Below are 14,836 nucleotides of genomic sequence, written 5' to 3'. Positions count from 1 at the left end.
CCCTTTCCTTCTCTTTCTCTCTTCTGTTTTCCACACTAACTTGCTTCGTTCATACGTGTAAAAAAAAAAATATATATATATATATATACGTAGGTACGTACGTGCATATATACACGTATGTATTGCCATACAATTTCTACCCTCATCTATGGCATCGATTTTTTTCATAAAAACGACGAGATAATTACTTTTATTGAAAGCGATTGCGAGAAGACGAAACGAAACGAAAGAGACTCACGTAATACGTATAATATACCCTTGTTCAATAAACTTGGACGAAATTTCCTAATTCGACTCCTCCTCCTCCTCCTCCTCCTCCCCTTACCTCTCTGAGGGTTCAAGTTAGGATATACGACGCGCCGATATGTCGCACAATTTCCGACTTCTTATTTAACAGCTCTAGGGGTAGTTTCTTCCTACCTTTACGCAGTTCAATTATCACCATGAATCTATATATATATATATATTAAATAGGAAACGCAAACAAGATTAAACTTTTACTTTTATTCTTTCTCTGATAATTGTCGCGTGTCGGTGATGTCATCGCATTATCCTTAAAGATCTATGATTCTGATGATCATTAAAATTATTGGCATAAATCGGGTTTACGTTGCAACATTATGAATTAGAATTTTCAATAATTATTATAATGTAATATATTCATTGTTCTATCTTTTTTTATATTTCTTTTTTCTTTCTCATTAACTTAACATACGAAAAGTTGTATTGGATCAATTAATAAACAAATACTTATCCCACGATGACATAATTTCAATTACTCGACGATTTATAATCGACTGATATTTCTAATTTTCAAATAGTTATGTTAAATAAAGAAATAAGATGCTCGTCTGAAGTACAATGCTAACTTCGCATTATTTTGTATATTTATTTTCGCAGTATTAGCAAATATATTTATTATATTCGTCAATTAGAAATAACGCGCAATTTGATAAACTCGTGGCTATGTGAAACGAGTATCTTTCCTTTCTCTCTCTCTCTCTTTCTTTCTTTAGCACGCGCGCACGTTCCTAGTCTTTCTCTGTCTCTCTCTCTCTCTCTGTCCTTTTTTGTTCTTTGTAAAAAAGAAAAAAGAAAAAAAAAAAACGAAGCCATAGAGATGTGGCCAGGGCGAATGAATAAATTAAATTCTCTTTTGACATTGTGCCCGGCGAATCGCAATTTGTGTTTACGTTGTCAAGAGATCCAACTGAGATAATGCGCCTTCCTTCTGAATAGTCCATCAGAGAGAAGATTTTGTCATCAGCGGACGCATTCAAGCTATCATCTATATTCTTCTTCTACTATACGAATTAATCGATTCAATATTTTTCTAATAGTTTTATTATAGCGCAAATACGTAATACCGATCATATATATATATATGATATAATATATATATCTATATATAGATCAATTTATTGAATTACCAAACCGATTGACGTAAAATACCTATCGATTTTTATTGATTATCGATTTAATTTCAAAAGAAAAAAGTAATCTGTCATCCGAAGGAAAAGAATAATTTGCATTTTTTAAATAATAAACCAATAAGCACAGATAATAAATAAATAGTTAGAAAAATATTTGGTAAAAAAAATCGAATAACTTTGCAACATTTGTGTGTACGGCTAGGGAAATTATTTTATTTTATTTTCAATTTCCAATTTCAAATTATTCCGATGAAACAATATATATATATATATATATATATATATATATATATATATACACTTATGCAGTTGCATTTGTTTGTTCATAGATGACGCTACTTATCCCTTTTTTATTATTCCCTATAGATTGCATTTTCTTTTTTGTTTTTGTTTTATTTTTTTTTTTTGTAATGTTACATTACAGTCTTCAATGGATGTATAAATATTTTTTCTAGGAGCAAAAAAAAAAACAATGTAAATTAAAAAGAGAAGAAAATTAAATAAAAATACAAATGATTGTTCAAGTATAAATGATCTCTTAAAAGGAAAGAATTAAAACCACAATAATGATATAAAATTGCGTCATTAAATGCGTACACTTTTGAATGTTGGTAAGACTACGTCAGGAAGAAATATTTGTCATGGCGGGCACAACACTCATACGTCAAGAAGCTTGAATGATTGAAGAAGATTAGATTAAAACGTACGGTTCATTTCGTGGAAAAGATTGAAATTCTAGAAAATGTAGTAAGTTTTTATTTATATTAGTAATATAAATCTTTCCATTAACGTTTTGTTCGTTTGAAAACGTGTTACGTCATTATTCCATACAAGATTGTAGATAACACTGTCATTTCACTTTCATCAAACAGCTGTGCGTTCAAATAACAATGACATAATAAATAAACTATATATTGTATTATCTGGTACTTAGTTTGATTATATTTAAAAATAATTCGTACGTAAGAAGAAGAAGAAGAAATGACACGCAATACGTTCTTACGTTTGACTTCATTTTGTAATATATGTGTATACATGTATATACATCTGTTTATGTTGTGTGTTGGCATATGTACATGTAATATGTATAATACTACTCATTGCTTTTTCTCAGAAATAAAAAAAAATCTCCCCGTATTAGTGCCAGAATTTCCGTATACTTACTGGTATATCGTATCATTTCATATATTATTGCATCACATTGAATTGGATTAACAATATTTAACAATAATTTGTAGATATGGAGTCGTTTCTGGCATTATTTGACCCAGACGATGAGAAAAATATTATAAGAAGTACGTGGGACGATTTGGAAACTAAAGAAGATGCGTCTGATTGTGAAAATGACAGTGTTGATGAAGGTGAAGAAGAAAAGTTACCACCTGAACCGGAACAAGGCAATGTTGAATATAAATTGAAATTAATAAATCCGTCTAATCAACGATTTGAACATCTTGTTACGCAAATGAAATGGAGACTTAAAGAAGGCCACGGGGAAGCAATTTATCAAATTGGTAACATTACAATAGATTTGTTTGAAAGAAAAACAAAAAAAAATGGTTAATAAAGTATCTGACTTTATCGTTTAAAAATAATATCTCTAGGAGTTGAAGATAATGGAAGATTGACTGGATTATCAAAAGATGAATTGAAGGCATCTCTGAAAACTTTAAAAGAAATGGCTTCCAGACTAGGTGCAACAACTTGCGTGCTTCGTGAAAGAGTTGCTATTTCTAAATATAAAAATATGAAGGACAAACAAAATGACGAGGAAAGAAGAGTGGCCGAAGTTTTGGTGAAAAAATTACGAAAAGATGATAGAGAGGATCAAGAAAGTGTCGTGGATTTGAGGCTTGCCGTAATAGGTGCTCAAGATGCTGGAAAGTCAACTCTCTTAGGTGAGAGGCTTAGCAGAGGACATTTAAGGTAGAGAAGTATACTTAAAGTTTGCTCTGCAATGATATTTTATTTATTTACAATATATTATATTAAATAGTATATTAGAGTTTATAAAAAGGAATATTTATTTAGGAGTGTTAACGCAAGGTGAATTAGATAATGGTAGAGGGAGAGCAAGATTAAATATGTTACGACATCTTCATGAAATAAAAACAGGTCGCACATCCTCCATTTCCCATGAAATCATTGGATTTGATAACGAAGGTCACGTCTTAAATTATGCTCAAATGCCAACGGCAGAAGAAATTTGTGAACGTGCTTCTAAAGTTGTTACCTTTATAGATTTGGCTGGATATCGCAAATATTTAAGAACAACAGTTTCAGGTTTAACCGGTAAAAGATTTGTCTCTTAACCCTTTGTCTCTTTTCTTTTTTACTTTTTTCAAATGAAATTAAATAATGAAACATTGTGTATAGGATATTCTCCTCATTATGCGATATTGGTAATTGCACCACCAATGAATGAAGCATCGCAAGAACATATGGCTCTTTGCTTAACATTAAGACTCCCATTTTTCATTGTTTTAAATAAAACAGATCTTGGATTTTATAATACTCACGATACCTTGGTCCAACTAGAAAATGCAATACAAGCACATGGTTATAATAAACAATTACTACTATACAACATCAATAACAATATATCGCAGTATTACGAAACAGATATCATACCAGTATTTACAGTCAGTTGTGTTACTGGAAAAGGATTAGGAGAATTAACATCGTTTATTAGAGATTTACCACCATCTGAAACAAATCCTATCGATTCTGATCCAGAATCATGTTTATTTCAAATCGATGAAACTTTTAGGTAAGAATTATTTTGTTGTATATTCAAATAATATTGCGTTATCTTAAATTGTTAGAAATACCTACCCCCACCCCTCTTGATTAAACGGTTAACATAATAGTAACGATTTTCCAGGGTTGCCGATTTACCCCAACCAGTTTTAGGTGGGTTACTTGTAAAAGGTGCAATAGCACCTGGAACACGATTATTGGTAGGACCTTTACCCGATGGCAAATTTAGTCCTGTCAAAGTTGCCAGTATACATCGTAATAAAGCTCCTTGTTGTTTGGTAAGAGCATCGCAAAGTGCCAGTTTAACTTTGGAACCATCTACTAACCGCAGCCCACCTCTACCACATTTTCGACCAGGCATGGTTTTAGTCTCTGTACGAGATAAGCCATATGGAACTTTATTTTTTCAAGTAATATTCTTAACGTATTTTAATTAATCGAATTGATTTTCACTTAAGTTCGTTTTTATATTTTGAAACATTTCATGTTTCAGGCTACTGTTTTAATTGTTTACCATGCTACTGCAATTTTTTCTGGTTTTCAAACTACTGTTCATGTAGGTAACGTAAGACAGACGTGTATAATTGAAGGTATAATGGATATGAAAGACAGAGGTCTACAGACAAATGACACGGCATCTATATTATTTAGGTTTGTTAGTCATCCAGAATACCTTCATGTTGGAATGCGTCTTTTATTAAGAGAGGGTCGTACCAAAGGAATTGGTAAAATTACACAAACTTTTCCATTAATTGGTTCGCAACATACTATACAGTAATTAATTAAAACAAATCCTTATATAACACAAATTAGCTACATAACAACAACAACAACACGTGTGCGTGTGCGTGTGTGTGTATGGTGTGTACAGTATAATGTTTTCAAGAGAAAGAAAATATGAAGTCTCTCATGTAAAATGAAAGTTGCGTGAATTTAAGAGTAAAAAATTAAATATAAAGAAAAACATATCTTCGTCGATAGATTTCAAGAATATCGGAAAGGATTATTACTTCAATATTTTCTAATAATAAAAAAAAAGAAAGAAAAAAAAACAAAATAAATTCTATGAAATAGAATTTTGATTTCATTAAAATATTTATTTAACAATTAAAAAAAAACGATAACTTTTAGGACTGTAGCTGACTTTAAAGGATTTACGTGTTACCAAGATTAATAAAATTTAAATATTACGTTTCATTAAATAATAGTATAGTATATATAATGTGCTTATAAAAAAAAACAGTTTGATGAAAAAGATGTTACCATATATTTTTCTTATGTGTATAAAAAAAAAATACTATGTATTATATAATATTACAAATACTACTTTTCTTTTCCTTGTATTTCAATGAAAATATCTCTCTCTCTCTCTCTTCCTTTAAAATAAATTTACCAAAATTCAAATATTTCTATAGAAATAAAATGAAAGTAGTATTCGTGGTATAAAAGAAAACAAAATAAAAATAAACAGAAATACTTTTACATTTCTGGTCATAATATATATTTGTCATAAAACTTTTGATTATCAATAATAATTTACATATCTATGCCATTTTTACTTTTCCTTCGGATACAATAACTTCAGTCATTTTGTTAAGTTTCTTATTAAACTTATTCATAAATTTGTCATCCGTTATTTCATTTTGACAATGATTCGTGTATTGTACGTGTACTTTCTTTTGTAATTTCTTTAAAGATATTTCCCCTTTAATCGATACTATATTTAAAATAGTATTTTTCCAGCTAAATTTCATTCCTTCCGATGATGCATTTTCATTTTGACTTTCGTTAGCAGTTTCATTGGTAATTACAGTCTCATTGTCTAAATGATTTTTTTTAATAGCAGAAGAAGATTCCTCCTCCTCCTCCTCCGTGTTTGCAGATAATGACGAGTGTTTTCTTTTCTTTGATTTTTTGTCTTTCTTAAGCTCTAATCCTTTGATACAATTATTGTCAGATAATTCCTTATTTTCGTTATCTTGTTTATTATCACATTTACTTTCTTTACATATATTTTCATTATTCTGATTTTCTGCTACATTATTATCCAAATTATTAGTCAAAGTTTCATCTTCTTTAGCCACTTCTTTTACTTTATGATTACCATTGGTCTCTAATAACATTTAAATAAAAAGATATAGAAAATATAGTAATATAATATTATCAAATCTAGAATTATTCACAAACTTACTTTCAATTTGTTCTTGCTTAACATTACTGTTTATTGATTGTTGATGGGCTTTTTCCATTTTGTCCCAAACGCTTTCAATGATTGACTTGTTCGTTCGAAATCCAAATGCATTATTAACAAAATTAATGAATTTCACTTTCTTCCTGGGTACGTTTTCACAATTTGACAAACCTTTCAAAAATTCTCTTTCGTCACGTGATAAGTCCGTATTTGTTTCAAGTACATTATTAACGACTTTAAGCCATTCTTGTTGTTTACGTTCACCCTTATTAGCTGCAGCCTTTGGAACATAGTTTTTACCACCATATCGTTCTGCCTCAGTTATACATTTTGTATGTTGTACATATTCCTGTTCACTTAAATTATATTCACCTTAAATTAAATTCGAAAAAATGTAAGTTTAAAAAATACAAATAAACAAATACTTACTGAAAATCTTTTAAACAATCCACACACGTTAAATAAGGCTTGTTGTAACACTGAAATTGATAATGCTTAGCAACACGTGGTTTTTGTAAAGTCTCCCCGCAATGATTACAAGTAAAAACAACCATATTTTTTTATTATAATATTCTAAGACAAATATGAAATAATATTATCAAAAGGAAAGGTTATATATTATTTAATAAGTTTTAATAAATATAATAAATTGTTTAAATGTCCATTAACTGTAGACGTTTTGAATGCACGTACGACTGCATAAATCCAACCTAGTCACAAATAACAGGTTATGTTAGCTCGAATGCACTCAAATTGCCGCCTTGAAAATCCAATCTTAAGTTATGGCGCGAAATTCAAATTGAATTGTTTGACTTGAAAGCTATAGGTACAAACCTTTGTATTTTATATATATAAATAAACGAAAAAATATATATTTCATAATCTTTTCATTTATTTTAAGCATAAATATATAAGAAATAATAAATAAATAATAAAAAGAGCTGCGTAATTAAAAAGGAAACTTCCCGGTTAACAGGTTATAATCTAATTAAGAAAAATTAATTGTACTTGTATTTTATGGAAAATTTGTGGAATTAAATTTTTTCAGATATTAAATTATAGGGAATATACATAAAATGTATTTCATTATTATTTACTTTGAAACTCAATAAGTTTCTGTACAGTATTACAATATTACAATATTACGATATTACGATATTATAATTGAAGAATTTTTGTGTATAAAGTTCAAGCATAATTAAAATTTAATTTGTGTTTCATGCAAAAGTACATTCAATTTATTCAATTTTTTTTTATCAATAATATATAATAAAAAAACTAATTCTAAATAATACTAATTAAAATTAAATTTATTTTAGATTTTTATTTTAGATCCACAGTAATATGTGGATAAATGATCCGCCTGGAGAAACAAAAGATCAAAATCGTGTAAACGTTGTTGATTACAAAAAGGCGAAAAAAGACGGGCGTATTTTCTTTGATTAATAATTGAATGAATATAAAAAGATTTATAATAAAAAAAAAAAAGTACCTCGAACTTCTAAGAGTTTAGAAGTAAAGAGTAAAAAGAAAAGTACAATAATACACATATAATACAAAAATATAATACATGTAAAGAAGACAAATAAACATTCTCAATAAATCCTTAATATGCTTTGTGTTATGTTTGTACATTTCCTTAACACGTTGCCGCAAATAATGGCTATAGCCGTCCGATCTTCCTATTTCTGAGCACGATCGTCAAATTAAAAGTGTGCGGCAACGCAACAAATAAAAAAAAAAAAAAAAAAGAAAACAAATTTTCAATCATATACTTTCATTACAATACTTTCATTTCTTCTTTTTAATTCTGACACAAAGATAGTTTAAAAAACAACTTAAATATACAATGGCATTATTACTTATCCTTATTCTTATTTTAAACTAAATTTTATGTTGTTAATGCTATCTGAAGAAGTACTTGTTCAAGTTTGAAAAGTTCTTGAAAAATTATAATTCCATATTCTCAAATACATTGGATATTTGTTGCATAGTATCATTATTAAAGAATTTTGCAAGTTGTTCCTCAGTAGGCATATTAATAAACAATTGCTCATTAGAAATGCAATAACCGTTTTCTTTTGGTACTATAATAAATGTTCTATTGAAATAGCGTAACTGATTATTCGATTCGTTGAAAAATCCTGTTAGCTCGATCAACATCATTTGTTCCTGTAATTGTAAGAAAGACAAAATAAATACTATCCTATGATTTAACAATTTATTTATATAAAGCGTTTGAAAGAATTGTTATTTACTTTCTACAAAAGATATTTACTTACAGTTAAAACATTGACATCCATTGTATTTAAATAGTGTTTTGTCTTTGGTAGTTCTGTTATAAGAGATAGAACTTGTAATTTACCTTGTTTTAATAATTTCTGTCTCTCATTGCAATTGGTTATTCTTAATAAATTTCTATCTTTTGAAAAATATACTCTTAATCTGAAAATGTCATATATATATAAATAAAAAGAGAAAGAAATGAGAACATAAGAAATAATATATATTATCATTTGCTTGCTTGCTTACTCGTCACTATTTCCTACAGTTAAACTGTATTGTGCATTTTCATGATACGCATTCAATAACGGGTGCCTATTTTCGCTATCAAAAATAGAAAAATATTCTGACACGAACACGTCTGCTATATTTTGTCCCGAAGCATTATTAACGAATAATTTTTGAGTCAGAGGCAATTCTTTTACATCATCAATGTCAAATAATATTGGAGGCGGTAATTTCACGTAATCCTGTAAAATACATTATTATACCTTTAATATCTTATATGCATAATTGAATACAATTTTGTCTATGGTATTCGATAATTAAGCTTTATGCTTACCAAAAATAGAAGTCTTGGAAATATTGTGCGTACATCTCTATATAACATTAGTAAATAATTAATTAACATTAGTTGAAAGAGAAAAAAATCATGTAAAATAGTACATTACCTATTATAGTCGTCCCTATTTTTGTACTTTGTGCGCACAGGATTATTTGTCAAAAAAAGAACTTTCAATCGTAATGCTTTTATATAGTTTAATTGCTCAATTATTTGAATCTACGATAGATACATATTACATGTATAAATGTAATTAGAGATATATAATATATAATATATATAAATTATATACCTTATTATCGCTTAAATCAAGCATTTGTAATTCAGGTAATTGTCTATGTATTAGTTTAAGACTTTCAAGTGTGTTTAACTTGTTACCTCTTAAACGTAATGCTTGTAACTTAGGTGCATATTCGTGCAAAGAATCTAACACGATCTTCATTATGGCTGGTTGATATAGGGGGTAAAAATGATGCTTAAAGTCTACAAGAAAAATCGTGAATTAAATATTTCTTCATAAAGATACAAAAAAATCATAAAAAATTAGTTTCACCAACCTTCTTTAGTATAAAATAAAGATAAATCTATACAATTTCGGTTTAGAATATTTGATGTAGCTATAACCTTTTTTATTTTTGTTTTTACATCATCATTGATTTCACACTGTGGTGGATATTCTGATGTAATGCTGACTCGAAATCCATGTTCATTAAAAATATTAATATGAATTCTATTCAATTCAAATGCTATGTAATATTCATAGATGTAAAAAGACATTTCGTTTTCAGATATGTTTAACTAGAAATTATTACAAAAAGAAGACTTAGAAAGTTAAGTTATAAATACATAAGTAGCACAGGTAAGATATTTACCATTACAGGTAGAATACTTGTCTCTCTAAATCTTGCGCTATTCAGCGCTAATTGGAATTGACTCCAAGGATTTTCATAAGCTTTACTAAATGATACCTATAAAATAAGTGAGTAAATGTTTCCATTTAAGTAATACTCTTTTTGTATAAGTGATGACGAATAGACAAAAAATACTTACTACACATTTAAACCACTCAGCTTTTGGGTTTATAAATGCTTTCGAGTTAGAATTAATATTATTTGCTAACAGATGTAAATTACTATTACTTGAATGAGGTAGACTTTGATTCATTCCATGAGTGATTTCTTGTCTACTATTTTTATTAGAATCTGCCATTTGAACAAGATCATTTGATATCAAACCTAAATTGTTTGATATATTCATGCTCGATATTTGTTGAGGTTTAAAAAACACGCGACTTGTACTAGCACCGCTTCCATTGTTCGTTCGTCCAGATAGATTATTGATTTCTATATGATATGATATGATATGATATGATATGATACACAATATAGGTTAATTTAATATAGACAATGCAATTATTATCACAATTATGTAAAAATGCATGAAATTAATAAACGTTCTATTTGTACATTTTTTCATTTTTTCTATATCTTCATAAAAAATTGTGAATTATTTATCAGTGAAAAATGAATTGATTTAAAATTAACTGTGTTATAAACAAAACGAATGTTATTACTTACCAAATGTTTTATTTTCAAAATTTCTCCTTCCCTTCCTTTTGCCTCGTTTTCTCCGTATTGATTTCTTAGATTTTGTAGATTTTGTAGATTTTGTTGATTTTGTAGATTTTGTAGATTTTGTAGATTTGTTCGACTTTTTCGACATTTCGAAATGATTTCAAAACAAATTATATAACCACGTGCTTCCAAGTTATAAACAAAAACAAAGTACTGATTCAAGTTCTAATCTATATGTAAATGTGTTCGCACTTAATTAAATAAAAACTCGTTGATTGTATAAACTTTCTTATTATTTTTGTCTACCTTACGAATAAAGTCTAAAATAAATAGTAATTAATCAATTTATTTATTTATTTATTACTTAATATTTATTATTTACTATTTGTTTAAATATTTTGGCGTCGTAACTACGTAACGACAGCAATGCTAGCCAACTGTCGAAAGACTACTGTAAACTGGATGGGCAATATTTCCCAAACACAAACACTATCTCAGTAACGTATATACTTCACTCAAATATGAGGTATCATTGCTGGTAATCCATCTTCTGGTTTCTGTCACTGTAATGCGGGACGACTGGGAAGGGCCCCTTATGCGTATCTACTGTTACACATAGATACGTCCATGGGAACGTGCACGTCGATAGCACGTGCGCCTAAATAGTGACGTCAGTATGAACATGCATATTCCACGTATGTAGCTGCGCAAGCGTACAACTATGCAAGCTTAATGCAAGTACCACCTCAAATTAGTAACTACCAATAAGAAACTAGGAATAATATCTAGGAACATATTACTTTGAGGTTCAGAAAATGAAAGGATTATATTATTTATACTTCGTGGAAGGGGCAAAAGAACAATTGAGTTTGATTAATTGTGCGACTATACTTAGTACAATTATTCACAAAAATGTGAGCTTTGACAAAAATATAAAAGATAAAATGAGTGTGTTAAAACATTAATCAATTTGTAAAATGTTTTATGTCAAACCACCGAATGGGCAAATACCACTGCATGTAATGGAAAAATGTGTACATACTAGATTAGAATATTTAGAATATTTATATACTAATGAAGCTAATGATTTCGAAGGAAACTTTCAATATTTATTAGAAAATTCAGCGTATGATAAAGTTGGTCATTTTATATTAAGGTAACAGAGAATTGAAAAGAAGAAGTATCATCATCGGTATCAAACTACGTTGATATTTCAGATTAATAGCTTCAACGTCAGCTGACTTATGGATGTACTGGCTTCCAAGAGAAACATTATTATTGAAACATCGATTAGATAATATTACACCTAGACAATTAAATAATCTTTTTCGAAGTATTATACGACAATTGGATACGATAGAAAGTATAGAAAATGAAATAAGTCTGAATATACGAAGATTATGTTTATTTTATTTAAAATCTACAGTCTTCAAACATATCATGTCCAAAAATCATGCCAATGATTGCTGCGTTTTTCAATTTAAAGGTATATGAATGTATATAAAATAATGAACATGTACTCATAACAGATTATATTTACATATGCACATACAAATCTATTATATCATTTTCATTCAAGTAAGATTTGAGCTAATACCGGAATTAATCAAACATAGAGAGGTTGACTTAACGGCTGGATATGCTGTCATATATTGCTCACAATGGAAAAAACTTTTGGTAGCATTATTTAATACTTACTTGATATCTGATTTAAAACATATTAAAACGCACGCGTGGCATGTCAACAATGATGTTAGACTTCAATCCCTAAAGCAACAAGTTCAATTTTATATATCACCAAACAGATCTACCATTGGAAGAGTAAATAATAATAATATAAATGTCGAAGTAGAAAAGTTTCCGTTGTGCATGCAACATCTACATAAAGTATTGAAGAAAAGACATCGTCTTAGTCATTACGCTCGCTTCTATTATAGTCTATTTTTTAAAAGAAGGTGGAATGAAAATAGACGATGCTATTCGATATTGGAAAGAGGAATATTCTAAACCGCATACATGTACTTCTGTTTGTACGCATAATTGGCAAACTGATGAGAAAAAATTTGTATACAGTATTAGGCACCTTTATGGTTTAGAAGGATCTCGTAGAAATTATAAATCTCCCAGTTGTACAGTTATGTGTGTATGTATTTAATTTATCTTTTATTATAAATTATATTTTCAGAGTAATCATTTTAAAAATAATATTTAGCAATATATATATACGTTGCTTTATTCATATCAATTTTAGGCTCAAGTCCCAGGAGCCGCATACGAAGGAGGTTGTCCATTTAAACATTTTGATTCGAATAAGCTTATTAATCTTTTAAGTAGCTCATTAACGAAAGATAAAATAGATCAATTTCTTCAAATTATGCCTTCGCAAAAACCAGAAATATTATGTTCTTCTTATTTCAAATTAGTACATAAAAATTACGACGATAATGTCATTATTAACAGTCCAATACAATACTATGCAATGGCAAATAATTAAATTATTGAAAAAATAGAGAAGGAAGTATTAGTATTATTATATATATATATATATATATAATTGATTTTATATGATAAGAATAAAGTACCATTTGACATACAAACTGCTGCAGAAAATATCTATAGACATATTTACAATATGATGTTTAAGAACTTACGGTAATTAAGATTTAGCAAATATTTTCAAACCATTACTTATAACTTCATGCGTAACACCATTTTCAACCAAAATAGACAGCACTCCTATTTTATTTAAATCATTTATGTTTCGTTGTTCGTCATCAAAAAATAACATATCTTTGTACTCGACGTTAGATAATTTTTTGATCCTAAAAAAGATTATTCATATTATAATTAATAGGTTCTTTTATATTTTACTTACAAAATATATTTTTATGGCATATATATGTATTAAACACATAATGCGTTAAAAACTTACTGTGAAAAATGTGCTGTTTTTACACCAGGATATATTTCTTTATATTTAAAATATTTCTCCCAATCGAATAAGTTCACCAATTGTTTAGCACCTTTAATTTCTGAAGTACGCGATGCTATGCCAAGTTCATATCCTTCCTCCAACAATTTATTTAATACATCAGGTACATCTTTATAATAACGTATTATTTGACCATGTGCATCAATTATTTCATTATTTTTCCTAAAATATGTCACAGTTTATATTAAATTAAATTCACATTTATATTTATTTCAGTATTTAAATATTTATATTGAGAAAATGAAAAATATATTAAACACGTGGTTGAATATTGAGAAGATGCAATAAAACAGCAAGCGCATATTATTTTAATTGAACATACCGTTTTATAAATGGAAGTGTTACATGTGTATCAACCCAGAAAGGCCATAACGTATAATCTGAGAATAAAAAAGTATTAAGAAGTAATAATAATAATAATAACATATTATTATTAAATAAAAAAATATAATATACATATATATATATATATATAATTCTAACCTAAATCAAAAACAATTATTTTGGGTTTCTTTTCTGACATGTTTAATTGAATTTTTCTAATAATTTCAATACACTTTATTTAATCGTTTCAAATTAATCAGAATCATTTATTTATCATACTTAATAAACATTACATATGGTATATCTTTATAAAGGACTAAAATTAGTATTACGTTTACACATATGTTGGTAGTACTGTATAACCACATCTGTGAGTTAATTATATGCATTCATTCACGAATAAAATTTACGAGATAAAATTTATAGATAGTAATCTAATCATAAAAATGAGACATATGTAATATGAGGAGGTCAGAATTAGTGATGTGGTATTTTCTGCCAATAGGAGAAATACGTGTCATAAAAAAATCATATTTAAGTAAGAGTGGGGTAACGGGTGTTCTTTTAAAAGCACTGTCTTAACATTAATAAAATGTCTATTAGAAGTTTTCTTTCTACTGATCAACTCCTCATTTTTGCAAGACACGTACTATAACTAAAGACACTTAGCTTACATTTTTACATTTTCTTATATTGCCACGTAGTATTGTTTTTAAA

At 28.1% G+C, this 14,836-nt stretch overlaps 5 protein-coding genes across 5 annotated transcripts; 2 read left to right on the top strand and 3 right to left on the bottom strand.

Moving 5' to 3' along the window:
• Positions 1 to 1,925: 1,925 nt before the first annotated feature.
• LOC107065671 (GTP-binding protein 2) lies at positions 1,926 to 5,675 on the top strand. Its single transcript, XM_015319572.2, has 7 exons — positions 1,926 to 2,180; positions 2,672 to 2,947; positions 3,038 to 3,331; positions 3,465 to 3,725; positions 3,810 to 4,203; positions 4,318 to 4,603; positions 4,687 to 5,675. Exons 2-7 carry the CDS (start codon positions 2,674 to 2,676, stop codon positions 4,969 to 4,971), a joined length of 1,794 nt encoding a protein of 597 aa, XP_015175058.1. The 5' UTR covers positions 1,926 to 2,180; positions 2,672 to 2,673; the 3' UTR covers positions 4,972 to 5,675.
• LOC107065675 (uncharacterized) lies at positions 5,072 to 7,216 on the bottom strand. The gene is made up of 3 exons (XM_015319577.2): positions 6,814 to 7,216; positions 6,385 to 6,740; positions 5,072 to 6,306 (listed from the first exon to the last, which is right to left on the bottom strand). Exons 1-3 carry the CDS (start codon positions 6,936 to 6,938, stop codon positions 5,738 to 5,740), a joined length of 1,050 nt encoding a protein of 349 aa, XP_015175063.2. The 5' UTR covers positions 6,939 to 7,216; the 3' UTR covers positions 5,072 to 5,737.
• A 472-nt stretch (positions 7,217 to 7,688) lies between these two features.
• Positions 7,689 to 11,275, bottom strand: LOC107065672 (nuclear RNA export factor 1). The gene is made up of 10 exons (XM_015319574.2): positions 10,807 to 11,275; positions 10,280 to 10,572; positions 10,102 to 10,197; positions 9,787 to 10,027; positions 9,522 to 9,712; positions 9,339 to 9,448; positions 9,230 to 9,266; positions 8,917 to 9,137; positions 8,667 to 8,829; positions 7,689 to 8,556 (listed from the first exon to the last, which is right to left on the bottom strand). Exons 1-10 carry the CDS (start codon positions 10,949 to 10,951, stop codon positions 8,335 to 8,337), a joined length of 1,719 nt encoding a protein of 572 aa, XP_015175060.2. The 5' UTR covers positions 10,952 to 11,275; the 3' UTR covers positions 7,689 to 8,334.
• Positions 11,276 to 11,593: 318 nt separating this feature from the next.
• Positions 11,594 to 13,400, top strand: LOC107065674 (uncharacterized). The gene is given in 5 exon segments (XM_015319576.2): positions 11,594 to 11,959; positions 12,021 to 12,289; positions 12,383 to 12,744; positions 12,746 to 12,946; positions 13,055 to 13,400. Coding segments are annotated over 5 exon segments (1,254 nt in total). The 5' UTR covers positions 11,594 to 11,780; the 3' UTR covers positions 13,298 to 13,400.
• Positions 13,325 to 14,836, bottom strand: LOC107065678 (magnesium-dependent phosphatase 1). Its single transcript, XM_015319580.2, has 4 exons — positions 14,279 to 14,836; positions 14,118 to 14,175; positions 13,736 to 13,957; positions 13,325 to 13,625 (listed from the first exon to the last, which is right to left on the bottom strand). The coding sequence occupies exons 1-4, from the start codon at positions 14,316 to 14,318 to the stop codon at positions 13,460 to 13,462; spliced, it is 486 nt and encodes a 161-aa protein (XP_015175066.1). The 5' UTR covers positions 14,319 to 14,836; the 3' UTR covers positions 13,325 to 13,459.

The sequence above is a fragment of the Polistes dominula genome, unplaced genomic scaffold (assembly GCF_049000335.1).
Source record: "Polistes dominula isolate Pdom_NZ unplaced genomic scaffold, Pdom_raw_medaka contig_23, whole genome shotgun sequence".
Taxonomy (NCBI): domain Eukaryota; kingdom Metazoa; phylum Arthropoda; class Insecta; order Hymenoptera; family Vespidae; genus Polistes; species Polistes dominula.
Note: the sequence above shows the minus strand (reverse complement) of the source record. Positions and strands in the feature narration are given on the sequence as shown.